Consider the following 27,423-nt stretch of genomic DNA (forward strand, 5'->3'; position numbering starts at 1 on the left):
ATTTGAAATTTCAAGTTGTAATTTCAGTTGATTCATAAGTTTTTTTTTTTATAAAAAAGACGTATTATTTGAAAATTTATAAAAGAAAGACTCATGCTTAGTGTGAATAGATTGTTTATACTTTATACCATGTGAAAGAATTATATTGAAAAATAGATAGTTACTATTATTATTGATTAATGAATCTTTATAAAATAATCTGTATTTGAAGATTTGTAGTTGCAAATATTTACTTATAAAAGGGTCATGAAGATATGTGATTTATCAATGCAGTGCCTTAAGATATTTCGATAGCTTGTTTATGAACTATGACTTATTCATTTGGCAAGATTGTATAATAATTCAAGAAATTTAAATAGTTTTCATAACTTGTAAGGTTTTTGTGTTTATGAAAAGATATATATACAAATTAATAAATTCAAATAGCATGTCCTAACAAAAATATTATTTTATATGAATCATGATTTGAAATTCCAAATCATACTTACTGGAGAATTTTAGTTATAAAATCATGATCTTAAATTGCAGATCAGTCAAACGCTAATTTGAAATCATAAAATGAAATTGCTTGTCCAAACATAGGCTTTGATTATGAATATAGTTGTACTATTCCCTCTGTCTCATTTTGTGTGGCTCCCTTTTTCTTTTTAGTTCATTTTAGAAAAAATGTCACCTTATAACTATATTAAAAACAATTTAACTTTAAAATTCTCTTTTCATCCCGATGAAATAACTTATAGTCACACAAATATCTAGGGATCAATTTAAATCACAAATTTTAAAAATCTTCCGTTTTTTAAACACCATGTCAAATCAAACGATATCATATAAAATGAAACGCAAAAAAAAAATTATATTTTTCTCATTCTTTATTTTCTTAAAATGTAATACAAGAAATATCTCTAAACTCTTAAGATATTTTTGTGAGCTTTTAATAATAAGAATTTAATAGATTAAAATCGACTCATATATCAACTGAATGAATTTGGACATGTTGAAATATAATGGACGAAATTGATAAATAAGCGGAATAATAAGAATTTAATTGATTAAAATCGACTCATATATCAATTGAATGAATTTGGACATGTTGAAATATAATAGACGAAATTGATAAATAAGCGGATTTATAATTCATTGAAAGCTTATTTTAAACTTAAATTTGGACAGATTGAAATATAATGGACAAAATTGATAAATAAGTGAATTAATATTTCATTCAAAGGTTATTTGAACTTGATTAAGATGTAGTAAATAATAAATGATAGTTCAAAGTCTATTCAATTCTTATCAAATTTTAATTATCAAATTTTAATTATCCTCATTTTTGTCTCTTTTTCATGTGCTTTGACGTTTGATTGCTTCTATCCATCTCTTCACTTATTTGATATAAAAAAACAAAAATACATTAAACATGTAGGTCACTACATACTACATAAAACACATTATCCAAAGTAATATTACAAAAACTTAAGGATCATATATACATACAAGCTAATTTTTGGGGAGCGTTTGGTACAAAGACTAAATTATTTTTGGATTAATTTATCTCATTTGGAAGATGAGATAAAATAATTCTAAATATAATGGGATAATAAAGTGGATATCCAGGATTAAGTTTGAAATTAGATTTATAATGTGTCTGATTGACAGTATAAATCTAATCTCAAACTTAATCCTGAAATATCTCACCTTATTCCGCGTACCAAACGATCGATAAAAGTTCAGAGAGTTTCTGAACTAACCCTCTGATTAAATTTATTAAAGAGAAGATTTCAAAGTTCTATTTGTTGGAGCAAAAAATACCCCTTCTTCTTCCACAACTAACACTTCCTTTCCCTTTTTAGCCTCTTTTTTTCCAATTTGCATCATTTTTTGCATTGTGCTTTGAATATTACCATTATTATCAAACTTCATTTGCATTATAATATTCATTTGTGACTTCATAAATTTATACTTAGCAAGCCATCTTTGTATTTTCCCAGAAGTAGTCTTTGGTACATTTCCAATTTTAACAAGTACCACAAGTCCAATTCCAACACCTTCTTCTTTCATTATTGTTTTCCTTATTCCTTCACATATTTGCTTCAAAAATATATCACTCTCTATTTCACCCTTGCTTTGTACCTCCGTGACAACAGCTATAGATGTGTATTCAGATTCAGACATCTCGAATGCTGCAACACAACCTCCTCTTAGGAAATTTGGACAACTATTATAAGTTAATGTCTCCAAATAATGTGGATGTATTTCTTGTCCATTTGAGAGTTTAATAATGTCTGAACATCGTCCTGTCACGTATAAAAATCTTTGTTCTCCTTCGACAACTCCTCTATCCCCTGTTCGAACATAGCATTTTCCCGCCTTATTTTTAAGAGTGGCGTTGAACACTTGTTGAGTTAGAGATGGATGTCCTAAATATCCAGTAGCATTGCTAGGAGATGAAATCCATATTTCACCTTCAATTCCATCTTCCACAATCTCATTTGTATCTTCATTCACAACTAGAATTTCAATGTCTACATGATCTTCATCAAGCCTAGCACTTGGCAAGAGCTTTTTATACGTCGAAAATTTGTCACAATTACTACTTTTCCATGATGTTGAAACAAATGTGCCATTCTCAGCTAAGCCATATGAGGGAGAAATTGCCAAAGGATTAAGCCCAAAAGGCCTAAAAACTTCAACAAATTCTTCAACACAATCGCTGTATATTGGCTCGTTAACAATGATCAAATTCATCAAGCTCATCATACTAATAGGATTGTTAACAGTTCTTGTAACAGTTGCCTCAACATGACCACGTTTCAACACGAGTGGTAAAGCAAATGAAGGAACAGGAGTGCAAGTTGCCTTGAACTCCGATATCAATTCAAGCCAAATCCTAGGACGATTGACAAATGTATTCGGGGATGTCAACACACACGTTGCCCCTGAAACAATCGTCAACAACAAAAACATAAGTCCACAATCATGGTACTGAGGTAACCACGAAACAACAACAGTGTTTGGGTGTAAATCATAAGCTTTCCTCGCGACTCTAACGTTATGAGCTGCAGAACCTGCAGTCACTAAAACAGGCTTAGGAATAGCAGTTGTACCAGAAGTGTACTGAATCAAGTACACATCATCAACATTGCAACCATTGTAACCAAAATTCACATTTTCCACTTTCATTTCCATTTTCTTGCCATTTAAATCCTCAGTTGAAATCCATCGAACCTTCTTCAAGGCCTTGGACAACTTCTTATTACTCGATCTTGCAACATACTTCTCAACATGTTTGATGTATTCGCGTTGTGCTATAGCAACTTTAGGCCTTGTTTGAGACATAACTCTAAGTAAATGATGCCAATTACCATTCGAAAAAGACGGGTGAGGAGGGCTAATAGGAACAGCTAAAACTCCAGCCCTTTGACAACCAAATATCACTTCAACAAATTCAAGTCCTGGTGAACATAAAACAAGAACAGTATCATTTTTTCTTAAACTAAGTAACAATTCAGAAGAAATACATTGGGCTGAACTATTTAACTCCTCGTAAGTGATCGACGACAACTGAACCAATGGGCCATCTTCAGCCCAAATGAAAGCTGGTTTGGACTTAAAACTTGAAAGTTTGGCCCAAATTGGAAGATAAAGATCCACAACAGGTTGATCAGGGAAAAAAGGATCATAATTTTCATAGTTCATGGCTATAATCTTAAGTTTATTTGCAGAAATATACTGAATTTTGTATGAGTAAGTAAATCTTTTCAAGCATGTTTGTTATATATACGACATACTGGGACTAAGAAAAAAGGAATTTAAAAAATTTGATTGAGATTTTTTTTTTTTTTGTATATTTTAAGGATATACTGAAGGAATATTCTGGTATATACATCAATAGCCTCGTCAATTACATGTCTTATTATGTTAAATTACTACTACGTTATTACCTAAGATATTATTTAAAAGGATATCAGACAAATTGCCGCGTATTTATCCTGTGTTGCTACATTAAGATTTATAATATAATGTTTTTTATACATGCAGAAATTATTTTTGTTAAGTTTGTTATGTATTGGTACCTTGGAATATCTTTTGATACCATATGATTGTGTGGTGAATTTGTATGTTTCTGTTTGTCATAGCATTTGAGAAGTAAATACTTTCTCCGTTTTAATTTGTTTGTCTGATTCTGATTTGGTATGAAGTTTAAGTAAAGGAGACTATTAAATCTTGTGATCTTAAACTAAAGATATGCAGTGTACCAAAATACTCTTTAATCTTATAATCTTAAACGATGTCATGAGTTATAACACCAGTTGTTAAACGTACTAAATGAATTTTTTACAATGTTCTGAGCTTGATTTTTCAGTACATTTAGACAACCTGTGGCTAACATTACAGTAATTTGCTATCCCAAATATAAGCCTTCACAGCCACTGACAATCATGTGAACTTCAATTACTGTCCCCATGCACATGCCCTGCACTTCATGATTAGCAAAACAAGAAAATAAAAGGGTTGTAGCTACAAGAAAAGGCTAAAATGAATCTCATACCAAGAAAAAGAAAGAGAAGGGGGAGGGGAGGGGAGGGGCAACTGATCGATATCAGAGGCAGATTTAGCTTTGACAATGTGACTTTAGTCCAAACAGACCACTGCTCATTTTATTTGTATGGTACAACTCGAGTTATAATGGTATAGCCTCCTCTGGCTTTAGAGCCTCTTCATTTACATGTTTTAAACAGAACAAAACTGGGTTGATCGTAGACAATCAAATCCAGTAGTATTTTTGATATATTGCCTTGCAGTAGTGATTACATTGTTATTAGTAGTGGAATGTTTATTATATTTCCACACTAACCATGATTTGTGTGTAACTAAGTTGAATAATATTTTGATCAATGATATTTGTTCTTAATCAGAGAAATGATAAAAGAGGAAGAAGAAAATAGTGAAGTGATTCATGAGAGATTGGAAGAAAGTGTATTGTGATTTTTCTAATACACGAAAAGTATATTTCATGGTGAGGTATTTATACACTCACTCGTACATAATGAACTTGATTAAAAAAAAAATAGAAAAATAACTTTTTTTCATAAATAAAGCTGAATATAGAAAAGGTGATGTGGAGTGCGTCTCTCCATTTACACTTATCTTTTTTTTCATTTTTTGACATTTTTCTGAATTTTTTATTGCATTTTTTGGTCCAGCAAACTGATAAAAGGATAATTAAAGATCTTATAAAGCTCAATTAAACATGGCAAACAAATGCATTAAAAGCCTAATTAAAACTTGCAGCCCACGTTGCAGTCCCTTCATTTCTTATTTGTGTCTATTTACAGTGTTTTCAATGTTAAAGTGAAATATAAGACTGATTTTCAAAATCAATTCAACTTTTTAAGAAAAAATGATTTAAAAGAGTTGCCATTTATTTTTTAAACAAAAATTAAGAAAACTTGATTTTAGGGACTTTAACATAAAAAGTTTTTAAAAAATAGAGAAAAAAGGTTTGCCATTCTCATTTACACTTCAAAAAGGATTTTACGGCATTTCTGCTAACACACAATTATCCTACGACTTGATCAAAATATTTTGACTAACTTTGAATAATTAACTAAGTAAACAAAGCCTATTTTTAAAAGTCACTTGAAAAGAAAATGAACTTAAAATGATTTTTTAAGGAGTGAAGTGAAGTAATTGCCTTTTTTTTCCTCTCGACGGCAAAGCTCCTTCTTTTCGAAATTGTATAGTGTTCAATATAATTTACATCAACAAACAACTAAGTAAGTAGATAGTCTATCTATATATAATAGGAGAGGTAAAAATTGTCACATGTCAGCACCACAAATATTCAAGAATTTTAATTGTTTAAAAATAAATAAATAAAAGTGGAAGTTGAATTAAATTTTAGTGTATTTTTTTAAAATATCATAAATTGTTAATTATTACTCCCTCTATTCCAATTTATGTAAATTACTTTCCTTTTTAGTCGTCCCAAAAATAATGACACATTTATATATTAAGTAATAATTTAACTACAAAATATCTATTTTACTCTTAATGAAAGGATTTACAACCTTACAAATTTCTATCATTCATTTTGGACCACAAGTTTTAAAAGTCTTTCTTTTTTTCTTAAACTCTATACCGAGTCAAATTACCTCACATAAAATAAAATAAAAGAGTAGTATAATTTATAATATAAGTTTTTAAAATTTTTAGATACATAACAATTAACATGCCATGATTTGTAGGCCAAACCAAAAATGTAAATGTTCTAAATGAATAGGCCCACAAACTTAGATAAAGTAGTAATAGATAATGAAACAAAATTAAACATAGTAATACATAATGAAGGCTAATTTAAAATTAACTTAAAATTAATTTTATCACTTTTGTAACAATAGGAATATATGTGTGCCAATTTTATAACGGTAGAGATATATATATGAGTCACTTTTATAACGAGGGCATATCAGCTCTAACTAACAAAGTTGAGTGGTATATCACAACTTTTTCCCATCTAAATATTTATAAGTGATTATCTTAATTTTTTTTAGTATTTTTAATAAATAAACAAAAAGATATTACCACTTCATACGTTTTTAGGTAAAAGAACATGAGGGTAAAGGTGGGTGGGTGGGGGTGGAGCGGCCTCTTGAATCCACAACTCTGTTTCAACTTCAACTGCTTTTAATAACAGTGGCTCAAATCATTAAAATCAAGAATCCGAAGACTCTGTGTGAATCGATAAGGTGCATTCAATCCATTGGTGTGAGTTCGTTAAATTCAAAAACTTTATTTCAACTTCGTGCTTTGAATTTTTTTTTCCATTTTAAAAGCCTTTCTTCTTTTCTTTTGAAACAGTGTCTAGCTCAATGTTCTTGATCAATTGATTAAAATCAAGAATCCGAAGACTCTGTGTGAATCGATAGGGTGCATTCAATCCATTGGTGTTTATTTCAACTTCATGCTTTGAATTTTTCCCCCATTTTAAAAGTCTTTCTTCTTTTCTTTTGAAACAGTGTCTGGCTCAATGTTCTTGATCAATTGATTAAAATCAAGAATCCGAAGACTCTGTGCGAATCGATAGGGCACATTCAATCCATTGGTGTGAGTTCGGTAAATTCAAAAACTTTATTTCAACTTCATGCTTTGAATTTTTTCCCCCATTTTAAAAGTCTTTCTTCTTAGACTTTTCTTTTGAAACAGTGTCTAGCTCAATGTTCTTGATCAATTGATTAAAATCAAGAATTCGAAGACTCTGTGCGAATCGATAGGGTGCATTTAATCCATTGGTATGAGTTTGGTAAATTCAAAAACTTTATTTCAACTTCGTGCTTTGAATTTTTTTCCCATTTTAAATGTCTTTCTTCTTTTCTTTTGAAACAGTGTCTGACTCAATCGGTTCTTGATCAATTGATTAAAATCAAGAATTCGAAGACTTTGTGCGAATCGAAACGGTGCATTCAATCCATTGGTGTGAGTTTAGTAAATTCAAAAACTTTATTTCAACTTCGTGCTTTGAATTTATTTTTTCCCATTTTAAAAGCCTTTCTTCTTTTCTTTTGAAATAGTGTCTGACTCAATCGGTTCTTGATCAATTGATTAAAATCAAGAATCCGAAGACTCTGTGCGAATCGAAACGGTGCATTCAATCCATTGGTGTGAGTTTAGTAAATTCAAAAAATTTATTTCAACTTCGTGCTTTGATTTTTTTTTCCATTTTAAAAGTCTTTCTTCTTTTCTTTTGAAACAGTGTCTCGATCAATTGATTAAAATCAAGAATCCAAAGACTCTGTGCGAATCGAAACGGTGCATTCAATCCATTCGGGTGAGTTCGGTAAATTCAAAAACTTTATTTCAACTTCGTGCTTTGAATTTTTTCCCATTTTAAAAGCCTTTCTTCTTTTCTTTTGAAACAGTGTCTGGCTCAATGTTCCTGATCAATTGGTTAAAATCAAGAATTCAAAGACTTTGCGCGAATCGAAACAGTGCATTCAATCCATTGGGGTGAGTTCGATAAATTCAAAAACTTTATTTCAACTTTATGCTTTGAATTATTATTTTTTGGTAACAACTGTAAAAAGATACATCCAGCCATACTTCTTAAGTCCATCTACAATGCTCAAACAAGTGAGAATTAGTCTCCATCACTTGTTCATCACAGAGGCAACAATCAGTCTCATCATCTTGAATGTGGAGCCTCACTTTCCTCTCTTGTGTTAGCAGCCTACCATGTACAACCAACCATACAAAAAATCTATGCCTAGGCAAAGCCATTGAGGTCCATATTAATTCTGCATTCTTCAATTTCGATTTCTGACCTATGATTGCCAAGTAGCTACTTGTAATAGAATACTCCCCATCTTTTGTGAGCTGATAGCTGTCTTGAATGTACCATTGATGCATTTGTGCCTTGAGAGAAGTTTGTTTCCCCCAATACCAACTACTGTTCACTGGGTCGTGTGTTGCCAAATAGAGATATTATCTTTTATATATATGCCATGTACCCACTTTACCCATAATGACTCCTTGTTGACTGTTAATTGCCAAATAAGTTGTCCCACAGAGGCAACATTCCAGTTAGTATTACCTTTAATGCTTGATCCTCCTAGACTCTTTGGAAAGCATACATGTTCAATTCCCATGATACTAATGCCACCTTTCTTTTATCCTCAGACCCTCCCCATAGATATGTTCTACAGATTTTGTCCACTTATTTCAATACACTCTGTGGAAGGATAAAAACTCCCCCCCGCCAAAAAAAACTTTGTATAGAGAACAAGACTGTATTTATCACTTGTAGTCGACCTGCATATCGTGGTGTACTTTAAGTGAAAATTAAAACTCAAAGATGGTAAGAAAATTCGAGCAAAACCCTAACAGTTGTTAATTTCATTTTTTCATGAAAGTGTTTCAATCACATGAATCGGATTTACGTTAGGCCTACAATTATATAAGAGGAAGAATTTATTCTTAGTTAGTCTTTATAAAACTCATAAAAGAAAGTTATAATCTTCACTAATACAATAATTGTTTTCTTATATCATTTATATCTCATATAATGATTATTCTTGTAGGTATTCGACATGACTCTAGTTGAGAAATTTTATCACAGAAATCTTGAAGCAGAACATCATCACAGAGAACAAGAAAGACAACGGGCAGAAGATCTGGAATGGTGTGCATGTAATGCTAACGAAGAAAAGCAGTCATTCACGGAGTTCTTAATCTTGTTGGCGTCGTGTTTTCTTTTGGTTTCGATTGTTTTAGCCTATGTGTATTTATTGCATTATAGAGAGGGGTTTATATTTTGTTATACCCTCGATAATATTACTCCTCATATCCGTTGGAGTAGTTGGTTATATGGGTGTAATGGGTACTTTTGATTTTCCAAAATTTACACGGCATGTATCTCCTACAAGACCATAGGTTATATATGCCATATTTTTGTCTCTTTTTCATGTGTTATTCATGTATTTTTGATACCATATTATTGTGTGGTGAATTTGTATGTTTCTGTTTGTCGTAGCATTTGAGAAGTAAATACTCCCTCCGTTTTAATTTATTTGTCTGATTTTAATTTGTGTATGAAGTTTAAGAAAGTAAAAAAGACTATTGAATCTTGTGATCTTAAACTAAAGATATGCACGGTGTACCAAAATACTTTTTAAATGTATTTTGATCACTTCAAGATTAGCAAAACAAGAAAATAAAAGGGTTGTAGCTACAAGAAAAGATTGAAATGAATATATATATATATATAATATTTTTTAATCTTGTGGTCTTAAAACATATTAGGTGGAAGTTAAATTTAAATATTGATCCATAAAAAAGAAACATTCTTTAATGTTTCAAAACAAACTAAAAAACGACAAATAAATTTTAAAATATAGTATATTTTTTTTGTTAAAAAGGGCTTATAATAATTTTACTATTACTAAAAAGTTAGGTCCTTCGATTTTGGGGGACTAAGGGCATATGCCTCAATTTTTAAGGCATTTGAGCCACCCCTGGCTTTATATGTTCAACCTTTATTTCAAGAATGTGTATACACAAAATTTTAATATAAACGTAGATGGAAAAAACTTGTGAAGCACATGTCGAGAATATGAAAAGGCATAACTAGTTTTAATATTTTAAAAGGAATAAACTTGTGAAGCACAAAATTTTAATATTTTTTAATCTTGTGGTCTTAAACATATCACTGGACCCGCTGTTTTCCAATTAGCAAGCTCTTAAATTCCACCAGATTCATACTTTAGCTTGATCTCGCATCCTTAGCCCCTTAAATCACTTATTTAGCTTGGTTGTTCGCATCCTTAGACCCTTAAATCACTTGACTCCTGAATATGAAAAATTCAATCAATGGTGTTTACTTTCTCATTAGAACTTCATTGGGTAAAAAAAGGCTTACTTGCTCATTAGAATTAAGTACATAGTTAATACTTCCATAAGTATAGGCATGATGTTGGAGTCACTGAAAGTCATGGCAAAGTTGTTTAGTTCAAGTCGACTGATGAAATGGCTATGGAGGTATACTAAGGAAGAGGACAGTTAATGGAGAAGGGTAATTATTGACAAATATAGTCAGGAGGGGATTTGGTGCACAGGTCATGTTAATAGTCCTTATGGAGTAGGGGTGTGGAGATCCATCAGATCTCATTGGGACACACTGCTAAAGAATTCAAATATAACTGGCATGGGCGTGAAAGATCTTTTCCCTGATCTGTTCAACATTTCAACTTCTCCAAATGCTTACTTGTCCACAGCTAAGGAACTACAAGCATGGAGCATTACTTTGAGGAGGATCCTAAAAGATTGGGAAATTAAAGGAGCAGTCGAGTTCTTTTATACATGCAGAAATTATTTTAGTCAAGTTTGTTATATATTGGTACCTTGGAATATCTTTTGATACCATATGATTGTGTGGTGAATTTGTATGTTTCTGTTTGTCATAGCATCTGAGAAGTAAATACTTTGTATGTTTCTGTTTGTCATAGCATCTAAGAAGTAAATACTCCCTCCGTTTTAATTTGTTTGTCTGAGTTTGATTTGGTATGAAGTTTAAGAAAGTAAAGAAGATTATTAAATCTTGTGATCTTAAACTACAAATATGCACAGTGTACCAAAATACTCTTTAATCTTAGAATCTTAAACATGTCAGGAGTAGTTGTTGAACGTACTAAGTGAATTTACAATGTTCTCAGCTTGATTTTTCCAGTAAATGTAGACAACCTGTGGCTAACATTTCAGCAATTTGCTATCCCAAAAATAAGCCTCCACGGCCATTGACAACCATGTGAACTTCAATTACTGTCCCCATGCACATGCCCTGTATTTGATCACTTCAAGATTAGCAAAACAAGAAAAATAAAAGGGTTGTAGCTACAAGAAAAGACTAAAGTGAATCTTATACCAAGGAAAAGACAGAGAGGGGGGGAGGGGCAACTGATCTTGCCACATGACCGATATCAGAGGCAGATTCAGGATTTAAACTTGATGGATTCAATATTTATCTTGAATTCATTGCATTTTACAATTATGAATTCAAAACATGCTTCTGTTAAATTTTTGGAGATTACTCAAAGTTGTGTCCTCTAACTGAAGGTCCTATGTGCATATTCTTTTTCCCCCCTTATAACTGGAGTCTGAGCTAGTTTAGGAACACCTCAACTATTCCACGAGTACCTGCAATCTCCCACCATCACAGGTACATGTAATTCTACCCTTCAAGGCTTAACAAATGGAAAGAAATCACCTAATGTTTTTGTCTCAATTGACATTTGAATCCTGGTCTCTATATGAACTCACTTTATTGATCATTAGACCACACCCTTGAGTGCTATGCTTTATGTGCTACTAGATTATGATCTGCATGTACGGAGATTGGACGGATAAACATAACTACTAGCTCATCTTCCCAATAGTTTGTGTTTGTACTGATTATGGCACACAAAACTTGCCAGTAAGGTTTCGTTAGTCGTTTTAAGTGCCTCATTTTACTGGAAGCTGATTAGGACTAGTTCTAACTTGATCCCGAGTGGATTTCCAGTGCCTTATACAACCACTTCAAACCTCCTCAGGGAAAAGAGAAATCCAGAGGCCCCTGTGTGGCACTTCAAAAGGTTATTGAACCAGATAGTATGACAAACTATTCCTCAAGGAATAATTTCATCAGTAAAAGAAAAAAAAGAGAACCGACAAAAGGCCAAAAAAGGTTAAGAATCACTATGCAATCAACAGGTCAGTACTGATGAACCAAATGAGAAAGATCGTGAGTATACATTTCACTTCAATACTTTTATGTTTTATATTTCAACCTTTATTTCAAGAATGTGTATACACAAAATATTAATATAAACGTAGATGGAATAAACTTGTGAAGCACATGTCGAGAATATGAAAAGCATAACTAAGTCGTGCCTTCACTGGACCCGCTCTTTTCCAATTAGCAAGCTCTTAAATTCCACCAGATTCATACTTTAGCTTGGTTTCGCATCCTTAGCCCCTTAAATTACTTAGCTTGGTTGTTCGCATCCTTAGACCCTTAAATCACTTAACTCCTGAATATGAAAAATTCAATCAATGGTGTTTACTTTCTCATTAGAACTTCATTGGGGAAAAAATGCTTACTTGCTCATTAGAATTAAGTACATAGTTAATACTTCCACAAGTATAAGCATGATGTTGGAGTCACATGACAAAGTTGTTTAGTTAAGAGGGATTAGAGTAAGTAGCACCTCTTTTTTCTTTTTTGGTTGACATGGTAATATAATATTACAAACTAGCACATTAAACCAGAAAAGGTTTGATAAAGCTCAGCCCTGAACTAGTTTGCAGGAAGGGGTTAATCACCACCAAATCAAAAGGGGGTCTGGGAATTAAGGACTTAAATGCTCAAAATACAAGTCGACTGATGAAATGGCTATGGAGGTATACTAAGGAAGAGGACAGTTAATGGAGAAGGGTAATTCTTGACAAATATAGTCAGGAGGGGATTTGGTGCACAGGTACTGTTAACAGTCCTTATGGAGTAGGGGTGTGGAGATCCATTAGATCTCATTGGGACACACACTGCTAAAGAATTCAAATATCCAAGTTGGTATTGGTAGAACGACTTTGTTCTGGGAAGACAACTGGCTTGGGCATGAATGCGTGAAAGATCTTTTCCCTGATCTGTTCAACAGATCAACTTCTCCAAATGTTTACTTAGCCACAGCTAAGGAACTACAAGCATGGAGCATTACTTTGAGGAGGATCCTAAATGATTGGGAAATTAAAGGAGCAGTCGAGTTCTTTAAGACTCTGGAAGAGTTTTAGGGGCTATCAGAAGCAGAGGACAAATTGTATTGGAATCCATGCAAAGATGGGACTTTCACAGTCAAGTCTGCCTATTTAGCAATCAGCAACTATGCTTATCAGATTATTGATTGGCCATGGAATTCTATAATGCTCCTCCAAAAGTTCTATGTTTCACCTGGCAGCTTTGACTCAAGAAAGGTTGAGAAGAAGAGGATTCCAGTTATGTTCCATATGTTTGTTTTGTGACCCCCTTGGTTTCAGGGTGGACCTTTTCACTCTATTTTATTATATACGCTAAGCGAAAGTTTAACACAGAAACTAATAGCCATTTGTTTCTTCATTGTTTTTTTTTTTTTTGAAACTAGTAAGGTTGTATTCTTCAGCATTAAGGGCATGCTGGCCACCACCAAAAAGTGTCAATTACAAACTTCCTATCAAATCTACAATCTGATCTGTATCTACTATACACAACTGTTTACACCAAAAAAGTAGAGATACTATACAATTCCATTTGACCTTGCTTATCCATTGTGGCAGCTCTTTCTTAATTTGGTGGGGATCAAATGACTAACCACTCTGTAACTAAACTATTGCAAAGACAAGTTTTACCTGAAAGTAATCAACCAACTTCCCCCTACCGATAAACATCATAACAAACAATTGAAAATGCAATAAACATACATGGAAAAACACCGGAAAAGATACATGACAATTACTGAAGGATTAATGGCAAACTAGACACGAAAGGGAAACATACCCAACATCAAGAATCCCATTAATAGGATCCAAGAACTGCTGATGTTGTTGTTGTTGCTGCTGCTGCTGCATTGACAACATCTGCTGTTGTAAACTAACATCAGAATTCCCCACCACATTGCCTTTCGAATTCCCCCCCTTTGCCTCTACAAACCTCCAAATGTACCACGAAGCTACCGACCTATAAGGCTTCCATTTCTCACACAACTGATCCATCTGTGATGGCCTAGGAAGATCCTCAAGACCATATAACATTCTCACCCCTTTCCTAATACCAAGATCATGTATCGGCAACACATCTGGCCTATGAAGTGAAAAAATCATAAACATATGAACTGACCAAGACCCAATTCCATTCACCATAGTAAGCATTGTAAAAAGGGATTTATCATCCATATCCACAATCGACTTATCCGACAAAATCCCATTTTGATACTTCCTTGCTAGGTCATGTAAATAGCTTGCTTTTCTAGCAGAAACCCCAATTTGACGAAGCTGTTGTGGTGTTAATCCCAAAACCATATCTGGCACCACATTCGATTCCCCACCACAAAGAGATATAAATCGAGTGTAAATCGATGACCCAGCTTTATACGCTAGCTGCTGAAACATAATGCTTTTTGTTAGAGCAAGAAAAGGGGGTTGAAAAAGTTCGAGGGTAGGAAGTGGGTACGTTTCAATTAATGGAGAGAGTAATGGGTCAGAGGATTTGAGGTAATTAATGGCGGATTCAAGCTCACCTTCATATGAAAGTGAACGAGAAACGATTCTTGGCACGATGGTGGAAATCTGGGTTTTGGGTAGCGAGGGATCAACAGTATTGGAAAGCTTCCGGATTTTTCTGGGTCGAGAAGGAAGCTTGGTGGGTGGTGAATGAGCTTGAAGAGGTACAACATTAATGGCGTCGGTAGAAGGGGGATTTGTTAGGGTGGGGGTGTTAGGGTTGGGTTCAGATGCAGATTCTGATTCTTCAGCCATGGATGAAGGAAAGGAAACTGGAAATGGAGATCAATTGAGGGATTTTAGCACAGGGAAAGTCGTCAATGGAGATTGACAAGATTGAAGGTCGTTAATGGAGATTTGAAGGAAACCTAAAAATGGGATTTTTGTTCAATGCTACAGTGAAGTGTCAGCAGTCAGTTCGATGGTGGTCATTGCTACACCTTTGGGGTACAGGCGCGGCGTATAATAATTTTGAGATAAAATATAAAATTAATTCTTTGACACTATTTATATTTAAATTGTGAGGTATTTTCTCAATTTATGAAAAAAAAAAAAGTTACATGTTAGGTAACTTTATAATATTTCTCCTGTTAATATAAAGTATTTAAAGTTTATGTAGTTTAAATTTTGAGAATCAAAAAATAAATAAGTGTTTTAGAACAAGAAAGAATAGATAAGAGTAATGTTTTAGTTTCACATAACATAATGTTACTGATAAGGATTGCTACAGGAATACCAAACATAAAGTTGTGGTGTACTGGTGAGAGTGTTTTATTCTTAATCAGAAGTTTTGGGTTCGAATCTTGGATATGAAGAAAATCATGTTGGAAGCACCACCATCAAATGGGTCCTAGCGCGATCTGAACTTAATCGGAGCTTCAATATGAAATCCAAAAATCGTGTGAAAATAAAAATAAAGGATTGCTGCGAAATAATAAAGTATTCATTCGATTTTATGCTAATGTGGGACTTCGGACACTTCATGAGAAAAAAACACACACAATATGTTCGTCCCATTTTAAGAACTTCAAAAAATGTCGAACTCCTTCCATTTTAAAATAAGTGATATTGAACACTTTTGAGAAAAAAATATTAACACATTAATTATTGTAACCTTCCATTTTAAAATAAGTGAATTGTTATGGTAGTGTACCTCCTTTGAGTATAAATATTAATATATTAATTATGCAATTATGCATTATTTTCTATTTTTATTCTTTTTAATTATTTTAAATTACTCTTTAGAATAACTAAATATTGATCATGATAACTACTCCTCATCTTTTCATCGTATAGAAAATTTGAATGAAGGGTATAGAAAATTAGAATGAAGGATAAATATGACCAAAACAGTAAAAAAAAAAAAAAAATTAAAATGAATAACTAAGTTAATCTGAGCTATGAAAAACGTTGAACAATTCTCCTTGAAATGGAAGGAGTTGTCACTTTAAAATATCAAGACATCATAAATTATGTTTTTTTCCAACCTTATTATTGCTCTTAATTAAGAGGTCAGAAGTGATTTAGGAGGAATGTTTTGTTTTTTTTTTCACCAGTGTTCGAAGTCCATATTAAAGCTCCAATTAAATTTGGATCGCGCTCTGCAGGGCCCATTCGGGAGTGACGCTCCCAACAGAATTTTCTCCATACACAGGGCTCAAACCCGAGACCTCTGGTTAAGGGTGAACACTCTCACTAATGCACCACAATTCATGTTCGTCAAAAGAAGCATTAATAGACGAGAGGATATTTTAATAAAACTATATGTTATATTTATTATATCTTTTTAATGGTGTCATATCACACACTTAAAATAGAACGGAAAAAATACAACATAAATATAAGTAATGGGTTTAGCGGACAAATTAAAACAAGTCCTTTATTATTAATTAAAATAAAAAATTCAAATTCTATAAGTAGAATTGAAACATATGATCAATCTACTACTTGCTAAGTTATTGAGGAATAACAAAAAATAAATCTCATACTATTTAAATAGAAATAGGTTTTTTCATCATTCTCTTTTATAAATCGGATTAAGTAAAAATAAGTTATGCTAAATAGGAATTAAGGAGGAGGAGGAAACGAATAAGCAACATAAAAATAAAATTTACCGACGTCAATTACAAGTGAAATAATTTAAATAGCACATGTAAAATCGATTAGCGGGTGCAATTTCTAACTTATTAATGAAAAATTAGATAAAAATGTTATTGAAAAAACTTGTCATACTTAATTATAGTAGTTTTGATTAAATTAAAGAATAAAAAAGATATGATGACTAGATGAGTACGTAGAAAGAAGAAGGAAAATCTAAATGCAATCCTTTATAATTGTAAAATAGTGGTATCCACGTTCTAATTATTTTTTTTATTTAAAATTAGAGACTTTTTAATCAATTTCAAGGTTTCCACCAAGTCTTATTACCACTAATAATTCATGGAAATAAATAAATAAATACTTCACGTGCCATTTTTCTAAGGGAGATAATATTATTATAAAACTAAACAAACAAAAGAAAAAGACAACACTAGCTGTATTACAGACAGATCAAGATGTAGATTCAAAATTTCGAGTTAACGTGAGATTATATTAGCTATGTTATTATTGAATTTTAAATCTTCTCGACTAAGTTGTATTTTTTTTATAAAAAAAAATAATGCAGAAATATGATCAATAAAAATTTATATAGTTGATTTCAATTTATTCAGAGGTTAGGCATGAATCATGTTTATTGTGACTTATTTATTTGTTTTGTCTAATTTATTGATAGTGGCATTAGTGCCCTACAATTTCTGGATAATGTTTGTGGAAATAAATAATTCATGTGAGTTATTGTATTAGTATTATATATGTCAGTAACAGGGGCGTATCCGAGGGTCACCGGGTTCATGTGGACCCACACTTTCCTCTCGAAATTATATATTATAGTGTTAGATGTGTGAATTCACACTCGAAGTATCATATAATGCAATAATGACTGAGTACACCTATTTATGTGAGGTTAGAAATTTGAATTATATATAAATTTTAACGATTTTCAGTAATAAGAATCTAAATGTCGAACCAGTCAAATATATATTTAGATCAACCTTTTTTATAATAATGCATCATCATCTCAAAATTCTGAATATACCTCTGGTCAGCAATACATATGTTATTCTTTTTCCCTCTCTTGTTACTCATATTTGGAAGTACTACTATAACATACCAGATGTTTCAAAATTGAGTTCTGAATAAATAATAAAAATATTATTAGAAAATATCTTTTTCTCAAATAAATGTTATGCAATGTAAAATTAAATTAATCGAGGTATTGATATATTGAGGGGAAGAAAAAGCATTTGAACTCCAAAAAGGGCCATATAACATATAATTCAACATGGTTGATGTATAATGTATTTTTGTATTATTATATCATATATATCACATCCAGCTAACTCAACTACTCATTAATAAAGTCACTGTTTTTTTGGGATAAAATTAAATGTGTGGATTAATTACTAAACCATTTTGAGCAAAGACATATATTTACCCTATTGAATATAAATACAATTTGCATGTCAATTAGTCCCCCCCAAAATATAAATCACATTACTATTTTTTTTATGACCATAAATCACACTATTATAATCTGTCATTATCCCCAACTAGCTAGGGCCACCTCTAAAAAAGGCCAACAAAAAACACACACATGGAAATTATTTTACTAGCATAAATATTACTCCCTCCGTTGCTATTATTATGTTATCATTTTAAATTTCACGGCTCATTAGAAACTATGTAAGTTTACTATTGTATTCTTATTTAGTGTTCTGTTGAAGGCAAATTTTCAATAAATAAACTAAAAATAATTTATTTTGATTATTTAAATTGACCAATGAGCATGAATTAATCATTTAGTTTTTCTATGTTGGTCTAATTCATATTTTCAAGGGTAAATAAAAAAATATAGTGTTACTTATATATTGGTATTGTGAAATGACATGCATTAAAGACCATATATTTTTAGTAAGGACGACATTTAAATAGAAATAGAGGAAGCAAGTAATTCTTTTCACCGAATTTCAGATTAAAAGAAAAAACTTTATACTTCCCCCATATAAAAAATTGTTCAGACTTGTTGTCTACATAAAAAAATAATATTTGGAGACTATTTCAAATAATTTCTATTTATTAATTTGAAATACAAATTTTGAAGTTTTCATTCACAAAAATTTTATTTACTTTTTTCATATCCAAGCACAGCTTTAATATGTAAATATTTTTTTTAGCTCTGTTTCAAATATTAACTAATTTTATGTCCAAAAATTTACTAAAATCAATTAAATTCTTAATATTTGTAAGTACATATATTATAGTACTTTCAAATAAAATAATACAGAAGACAGACACACCCATGGACCATTGTTAGCCCACGTTAAACACATGAAGTGGGACAAGACAAAAAAGACAGCAAGATAAAATAGACCAGAATATTTATATTTATAAAATATCGAAAAAATATATAAATTGTGTTTTTTAATTTGATCTCATTTAATATTTATATTTTTAACTTTTGATATATATAATAAATACTTAATTAAATTAATTATTAAATTTATATAAAATTGAACAAATTGATACATGTGTTATATATATCATAATACACTTAAAAGGTGAATTGACACTAATATGCTACTGTTACTTTAACTTTATATAAGTTTAAGTGTTTCCTTTTTGCACGTTTAAAATTAAAGGAATATAGATACCTTAAAAGGCATGTTTATATATTATGTCAAATTGTAATTGAGTGATAAAAAATATTTTATTCATTACTAAAAAAGTCAAATTAAAATGTTGGATATCAAATCGCTTTATTAATCGAATATTTTGTCTTTCTTTTAGTATTATCTAAAATATTTTAGAAAATCTATTATTTTTCATGCTCATATAAATTTGCTCTTCTATAGTACCACATAAATTACATAAGAAATGGAAATTGCATTAAATAAAGTCAGTATTACGAAGGAATCAAGTATTATGTTGTACCAAAAACTCAATCAAATAAAAATGAATGATTTGGGATTTCATCCTGTTTTTTTCTTATGAATAAATCTTTTTAATATTAGATTTTAAACATAAATATATATTTAATCGAAATCTAATATAGGTATACTCAATCAAATGCTAATTACAGTCAGTCAGTGAAAATATTGTACAACTCTTTTTCTAGAGTCAAACTGTTTAAGTTTGACTAGAAGTTTACGCATGTAATCTATAATTTTTTTGAAGTGAAATTTATATATTTATAAATTACGTAAAAAATACTATGTCACAATAATTGATAATTTAAAATAGTTAAAAGATATATGAAAAATTTACGATCATGATGATGAATTGCGATTGATCTAAACCTTCGACTAGCAAGTTATTGCAGCCTGCCCCGAATGACCATATAGACTAAAACCTTATTCACACAGCGAAGAAAGGTCGAGTGGAAGGGGGAAGTCAGCTGGATGCTTCTTTGCCATGCGCTTTGTTTCACTTTATTTTTTAAAAGAAAGAAATCAAACAAGGGTGAAAATAAGATATACTAATTTGAATCTCGAAATCCAAAAAATGTCAGGAGACTAGCTTAAAATCAGTTGCTGCTGTCATCATCATCTTTTTCCTCAAATCTCTCATTTTTCCTATCTCAAGTCTTCTTTAAGTATATCCTCTGTTTTAATTTAATACCCTTTTCAGATTAACATCAACATTCTTGCTAATTCCAGTATTTTCAACAATTTCCTTTTTCTTGATCCATAGTTCAAATTTCAAGAACTATAGAGAAAAGGGGTTGACTAAAAAATTTGAAAAAAATGAGTTTTAGAGAAGAGAACAATGAAGGGGATCTGAAAAAGCCATTTTTGCATACTGGAAGTTGGTATCGTATGGGGTCAAGACAGTCTAGTATGATGGGTTCTTCTCAAGCTATTCGTGATAGTTCTATTTCTGTTCTTGCTTGTGTTCTCATAGTTGCTTTGGGCCCAATCCAGTTTGGTTTCACTGTAATTTCTCATTTCTGATTCAACTTCTTTGCTTTGTTTTTATGTATATGTCTGTTTACCTGCACAATATCATGTTAGAATGTTCAAGTTTGATGAGAAAAGAGAGTTTTTTGGGATAAAAATGGAGTCTTTAGCTTCTTTTGTTGTGGTAAAGGATTCATAATTGGGGTTGATGAGGTGATAACCAATTCAATATTGATCACATGTCTGTTTACCTGCACAATATCATGTTAGAATGTTCAAGTTTGATGAGAAAAGATTAGTTTTTTGAATTAAAATGAAGTCTTAAGCCTCTTTTTTTTGTGATAAATGATTCATAATTGGGGTTGATGAGGTGGTAAACAATTCAATATTGACCATATGTCTGTTTACCTGCCTATTATCCTGTTAGAAGCTTCAAGATTGATGAGAAAAGATAGTTTTTTTTTTAATAAAAATGAAGTCTTTAGCCTCTTTTGTTGTTGTGAAGGATTCACAATTGGGGTAAAAGGTTGCATATTTGTTGGGATTTACAATATGTTATGTCATTCAGATTTTTCTGTTTGCTACTTGCTAGATCGGTTGATGACATAATAATTCAATATTGACTACATGTTTGTTTACCTTCCCAATAACCTATGAGAAATTTCAAGAGTTGATTTCTCATATGGTCAATCAACGGATGAAGTCATTTTCTTTGTAAGCTTCTTTTTTTTGTGGTTAAGGGATCAAAATTAGTTTAAGAAAAGAAGGTAGCTTGTTTATTGGGATTACAGTTTGTTGTGCCTGCACTTTTTTGGCTGGCCTACACGATTTATGTTGCTGCAATGGATATTTGCATATGTATCTCTATTGATCACGTGTTTGTTTTTGTTGCATTTGAAGTGTGGCTACACTTCTCCTACGCAAATTGCAATTACCGAAGATCTGAAGCTCACTGTTTCTGAGGTCTGCAAGAGTCATTCTTGATTAGTATCTTATTTCAGTTTGTTTCAGAGCTATTGTTGACTAAAGATAATCTTTTCAGTTCTCTTTGTTCGGTTCTTTATCCAATGTGGGTGCTATGGTTGGTGCAATATCTAGTGGTCAAATTTCAGAGTACATTGGGCGAAAAGGGGTAAGATTATTGCATCAAAAATGATTTCTAGTTTTTTCATTTACCATATTTCTGTGTATTGCTCAAGTGGATACTCAAATCCTGTTTTTTTTCCTACGGCAGTCTTTAATGATAGCTGCTATACCTAATATCATTGGTTGGCTTGCCATCTCATTTGCCAAAGTAAGATATTCTACCTGAAGTATATTATATGGTGCCTCGGTAACCTACATTGACATGTATATGCTTGTATCTCCCCACCTTTGGCCTTACCAATATGTTTCAGGATCCTTCATTTCTATACATGGGAAGATTATTGGAAGGCTTTGGTGTGGGAATAATCTCTTATGTGGTAATGTTCAATTTCTTAAATCTTCTCTGGTTACAGTTATTGAATACACCGACATTCTCAAAACTAAATGCTTTCGCTTCCTGCTTTTTGGTGTTTTTAGGTTCCTGTATATATTGCTGAGATTGCACCTCAAAATATGAGAGGGGGTCTAGGGTCTGTTAACCAGGTTCGCGGAGTTATAGACTTATTTTTCGTTAAAACCAAAGTTTGCTATGCCTGCTTAATCAATCACATGCTATCATTTCTTTCTTAATGTAGCTCTCTGTTACAATTGGGATCATGTTGTCCTATTTACTGGGACTTTTTGTTAATTGGAGGCTGCTTGCTGTTCTTGGTAATGATCATTTCTCTTGAAACTCTCGTTACGCTACAATATACAGTTATGAAGTCTTATTATCATTTTTTTTACTCTAGTGAATAACATTTAGTGCATATTAGTGCCTCCTTGCATCCACATGGAAGTCAGCTCCCCCCCCCCAAAAAAAAAAAAATAGTCAATTAAGTTGAAGTAATGGCTATTCATTTTGTGAGGACTGAGAATAGTTTTGAGTTCTTCTTTGTCTGATATCTGCTCAGCTTCTCTTTATTCTTGTAGGTTTACGTTATCAAGCTTTAAGCGCTTTCCTGCTCCCTGACTTAAGACTTGTGTTTTGTTAGTTGAGCAGTATTTCTGTTTAAAATGACAGTCCGTTTCTTCTTAATGATGGTGGTGTTCGGGGCAGTTTGGGTACCTGCTACCTCCCACCAGCACATGTAGCGGATAACATTTCCAATCAAGGCTTAGGAGATGGAACGGAACGACATAGAGTTTCTTTTGCCTCTGTTGGGATTGAACCTGAGACCTCATGGTTCTTCTCCTACTTCATTGACCACTAGTCCACACCACTGTGCTTCCAAAATGACAGTCTTCATTTGCATTTTTTTATAGAAAAAATATTTTTTTCTTTTGTGCTTTTGGTGGAGAGGGCTATGTTTCTTCTTCTTCTTCTTTTTATTTTTTTTATTTTTGGTAATCAAATTACATCAGAGTTTCCGGATTGAACTTTGAAAGAGCTGGCATATTGGCCGTGGCAGAGCTGCAGAGCCTCATGGAATTGTTCACTTACACTTTAACTAAATATTATTTTCTTTTATAGGAGCATTACCTTGCCTAGCACTGATACCTGGACTATTTTTCATCCCCGAATCTCCTCGGTGGTTGGTGAGCTTCATTATATATTTTTTTTTTGCGTAATTCCTTCGAGGCTTTGATTGCTGTTTGTCTCAGTTGAGTTTCTATCTTAAACATAGGCCAAAATGGGTTTAACAGAAGATTTTGAAACTTCATTGCAAGTTCTTCGAGGGTTTGAGGCTGACATTACCAATGAAGTAAATGAAATTAAGGTAAATTGTTTGAAAGACCATATAAAGCAAGCCTTGTTGCCACACATGCAATTCCGTATAAAACTTGTCGCTAAATTTGTATTTATTTTATGTTTTTTTTGTGTGTAGAGGTCTGTAGCATCATCAGCAAACCGAAGAACAGCAATGCGTTTCGCGGATCTCAAACATAGGAGATATTGGTTTCCTCTCATGGTATTTTGACATTTCATGCTGTTATTGGAGTCTTTGTATAAGTTATGCCCTTGTTTTTGTCAATCTTTTAATCTTTCATTCTTTAGGTAGGAATTGGGCTACTTATCCTGCAACAGTTAGGAGGAATCAACGGTGTTATATTCTATTCCAGCAACATTTTCCTATCTGCCGGTACGGATTAAACAAAGCAGTTGCATTTGTCATCTTAAATGATGGAAGTATCAGTAGCATTTGCCTTCTTCAAAAGAAGTGTCATTCTCAGCCTGTCATGTAGCATCTACCGTTTTGTTATGATCCACTGCTGGCAAAACTGAATTGCACTATAATTTTGCCTCAAGAGAACCCCTGAAACAAACTAATTGAATAAGATTGATACATGAGTTATTTAAATGGCATAATACATAAACAAACACTCAAATATGACCACAACTGGCAAGTACGCTCTCCAACTTTGAGAGTATACATCTAGACACCTCAACTTGGTCTCACCTGGCATCTAAACACACCAACTTGTCCTCATTGCCTGGTGGACACCTGACACTGATGTACGTTGGAGTGTTCAACTGACACGGTGGAGACGAGTTGAAATGTCTAGATGTGGATACTCATAGTTGAAGTGTTTAGTTGTCAGTTGAGACCAAGTTAAAGTGTCTATCTATGTATTATGTCTATTTAAATCTCTAATGATCTACAACTTTCTTCGTGTAATATAAGTCTCACTAATTTAGTCATCTAAACTTCACAGGTATTTCTTCAAGTAATGCTGCAACTTTTGGTGTTGGTGCTATCCAGGTCCAGCTTTTGCTATTTTAGTTTCTCTTCTTTAACTTCCAAGTATGCATATTATTTAGGAAGGAAGGTGAAAAAGTTTCGATTTCTGTGTAGCACTTGCTTGCATTACTTTTGTGCTGTCAAATTTCATCGATGTCCCTCAATGTGTAGGTTGTTGCAACTGCAGTTTCTACATGGCTGGTGGATAGAACTGGACGTAGAATTTTATTAATTGTAAGTTTTAGGAAAGTCATGACTTATATGTATATTGTTCAAACTTTTGATCTAACTTATAAGGCAAATGCTCTTTTGTAGGTTTCCTCGGCTGGAATGACTGTTAGTCTTCTAATTGTCTCCGTTGCCTTCTATCTAAAGGTAGTTTAGTGGAACAAGTTGCTTTCGCATGGAAGATTTAGACTTGAACTGCACTTGTCATTTTTCTCATCATTTCTTCTTTTATATTTGATCAGGGTTATGTATCTGAGGATTCTACCCTCTATGGTGTATTGGGAATAATATCAGTAGTCGGGGTGGTGGTATGTGCCCTTCTCGATGCGTACAATCTTTATCTCTTGAAAATATATGCTTAAAGTAACATATATTCATTTTTCTGACCAACTTCTCATTTCAGTTCATGATTATTTCATTCTCGCTCGGAATGGGACCAATTCCATGGCTTATAATGTCTGAGGTACTTACCTTTTCATTTATCATGTACCCTAAGTTTCAGCTTGCTCTATAATTCTCTTGGTACCTACTTTTGATAATTTCCGAGCAATTGGAGTTGGTCCAATTATTGGATACTGTTGGAATAGCAGTAGTGCTAAAGGTCGTTGACCCTAAGTTGTATGTTGCACTTTAAGCTGGTTAAATTACCTATCGGTTCGGTCAGAGATTATTTTCCATCTATCTATTGATTAGTCTCCAAGATCCCATTCATGAATACACGTCTCGTTTATCTGGAATGACACGAAAACTGTTGATTAAGTTTTCGTGCTTGCTTTACGTTGCATGTTAAGATTTTCTTTGAACTTATTACGTGCATTGGATATTGTAGATTCTTCCAATCAAGATCAAAGGTCTCGCTGGAAGTACGGCAACATTAGCCAACTGGTTATTCTCATGGGTAATAACAGTGACTGCACCGTTGCTTATGGCTTGGAGCAGTGGAGGTATCTTTCTCTCATACTTATACACCACATGTATTGACATTTTGTTTCCCATAGCATAAGATTCCCGCACTATGTGCACCAGTAGTGGAAGCAGAATTTTCACTGAGAGTCTAAATATAAAGAAGTAAAACACGAAAAAACCAAGGGGCTTCGTCTATTGACACCCCTCAGACAAAGGATTCGGCATTTCAAATGTGTAGCTTCTAAGACCTGAGCTGACTTAATATCTGCACATCTTTTACCAGGAACCTTCACTATTTACATGGTTATGTGTGCTTTCACCGTGGCGTTCGTGGCAATTTGGGTACCGGAGACGAAAGGGAGAACTCTAGAGGAAATTCAGTTTTCTTTCAGATGAAAAATCCTTTTTCCCCAACTGTTCTTTGTGATCCCTTGTTCTTTTTGTCACAAACTCAATTTCCCTAGTGCAAAAGTTTCAATTTTTCACATATATAGGGAAGAATGAGTTGCACATGCTGCTTCAGAGTGTGTACATTTCATCTTAATCTTGCCAAATGCTGTAATTTACTGTATGGTTTTATTTTATTTTATTTTTGTATATTGTAAGAGTGATTATACCATTCAATTTAAAATAAAGTTCTAAATGAAAAAAATGTACTATTCTTTAATTCAAGTGTCTTTGTAATCCTTGTTTCTGATGAACCTATGCTATAGTGTATTTACAGTTCAAACCTCTGTATAATAACGGCGTTTGCGGATATAACAAAATGTTGTTATATTAGATAACATGGAATCCGTTCTGAATAACTTGATGAAATGTTACTAAGGATGATTAAAAGTGGCAAGAATACAGAGGTGTTTAAAATAGTTTGCTTATAGTTTACCTGACGTATACAAAACTTAAAATAAGTGTCGTTTTAGTTTTTTTTTTCACGTTCATTAAGAAAATAATAAGTACAAAATAGTTGTCATAGTTTCCTTTGGGATAAGGGTTTGAAAAATATCCCAACTTTGGTCGAATTTGCCGTTGCAATACTAAACTTTCATGAGGACCTATTACCTCCCTAGACTATTTAATACCATATTTTAAACATATATATTTGCCTACGTGGACATAAAGAATAATGCAAAATTATAAATAGTAATGTGTCCACGTGGGCACATATATACCTTTAAAATACATTATTAAATAGTTCAGGGGGTAAAAAATACGGTATTAAATAGACTAGTCTAGGGAGGTAATAGGTCCTCATGAAAGTTTAGTATCGCAACAGCAAATTCGACCAAAATTGAGGTATTTTTCAGACCCTTATCCCTGTCCTTTTTGTGAACCTTGACTAACATTTCTAAATATATTTTGTCATATTGATGTAGAAAAAAATGTAATTTATAATACTTTTTATATAGTTCTAGAACATTTAAATTTTTATTTTAAAATATGAAATTAATGTAATCTAATTTAGGGTGTGTTTGGTGTGAAGGAAAATGTTTTCTTGGAAAACAAGTAGATTTTTGACTTTTTTCTCATGTTTGGTTGGTGAGTAGAAAATATTTTCCGGAAAGTATTTTTAAGTGTTTAATTTATGAATAAAAAATATCATTTATTTTTACTAGAGAGTAGAAAATGATTATTGAAATTGAAAATATTTTTTAAAAACAAACTTAAATTTTTGTTTTGGAGGGGTGGGGGCTGATGGGGGGGGGGGG

The 27,423-nt window shown here is 32.3% G+C and overlaps 4 protein-coding genes across 6 annotated transcripts in view; 1 reads left to right on the plus strand and 3 right to left on the minus strand.

The window, feature by feature from the left end:
• The window catches only part of LOC125856343 (phenylcoumaran benzylic ether reductase TP7-like), a 95,742-nt gene that overhangs the window by 67,118 nt on the left and 1,201 nt on the right, over nt 1–27,423 (minus strand). The gene's annotated exons all lie outside the window — the stretch shown is intronic.
• Nucleotides 1,762–3,715, minus strand: LOC125856335 (uncharacterized). The gene is made up of 2 exons (XM_049535852.1): nt 3,102–3,715; nt 1,762–2,933 (listed from the first exon to the last, which is right to left on the minus strand). The coding sequence occupies exons 1-2, from the start codon at nt 3,691–3,693 to the stop codon at nt 1,762–1,764; spliced, it is 1,764 nt and encodes a 587-aa protein (XP_049391809.1). The 5' UTR covers nt 3,694–3,715.
• LOC125856340 (alkylbase DNA glycosidase-like protein mag2) lies at nt 4,251–15,231 on the minus strand. 3 transcript variants are annotated; one of them, XR_007445515.1, is made up of 3 exons: nt 14,057–15,231; nt 12,490–12,560; nt 10,292–10,307 (listed from the first exon to the last, which is right to left on the minus strand). XR_007445515.1 is itself a non-coding variant. In XM_049535858.1 (2 exons), exons 1-2 carry the CDS (start codon nt 15,031–15,033, stop codon nt 4,450–4,452), a joined length of 999 nt encoding a protein of 332 aa, XP_049391815.1. In that variant the 5' UTR covers nt 15,034–15,231; the 3' UTR covers nt 4,251–4,449. The 3 variants fall into 3 exon arrangements, 2 of the variants coding, with proteins under 2 accessions (XP_049391815.1, XP_049391814.1); XM_049535858.1 differs by lacking the exons at nt 10,292–10,307; nt 12,490–12,560 and adding an exon at nt 4,251–4,471; XM_049535857.1 differs by lacking the exons at nt 10,292–10,307; nt 12,490–12,560 and adding an exon at nt 11,121–11,329.
• On the plus strand, nt 20,444–26,384 carry LOC125856338 (sugar transporter ERD6-like 6). Its single transcript, XM_049535854.1, has 18 exons — nt 20,444–20,810; nt 21,675–21,737; nt 21,817–21,906; nt 22,009–22,068; nt 22,172–22,237; nt 22,338–22,403; nt 22,496–22,571; nt 23,374–23,438; nt 23,528–23,620; nt 23,729–23,812; nt 23,899–23,983; nt 24,558–24,604; nt 24,755–24,817; nt 24,899–24,958; nt 25,054–25,119; nt 25,215–25,274; nt 25,641–25,755; nt 26,001–26,384. Exons 1-18 carry the CDS (start codon nt 20,622–20,624, stop codon nt 26,111–26,113), a joined length of 1,461 nt encoding a protein of 486 aa, XP_049391811.1. The 5' UTR covers nt 20,444–20,621; the 3' UTR covers nt 26,114–26,384.

Source organism: Solanum stenotomum, chromosome 2, assembly GCF_019186545.1.
Source record: "Solanum stenotomum isolate F172 chromosome 2, ASM1918654v1, whole genome shotgun sequence".
NCBI classification, from domain to species: domain Eukaryota; kingdom Viridiplantae; phylum Streptophyta; class Magnoliopsida; order Solanales; family Solanaceae; genus Solanum; species Solanum stenotomum.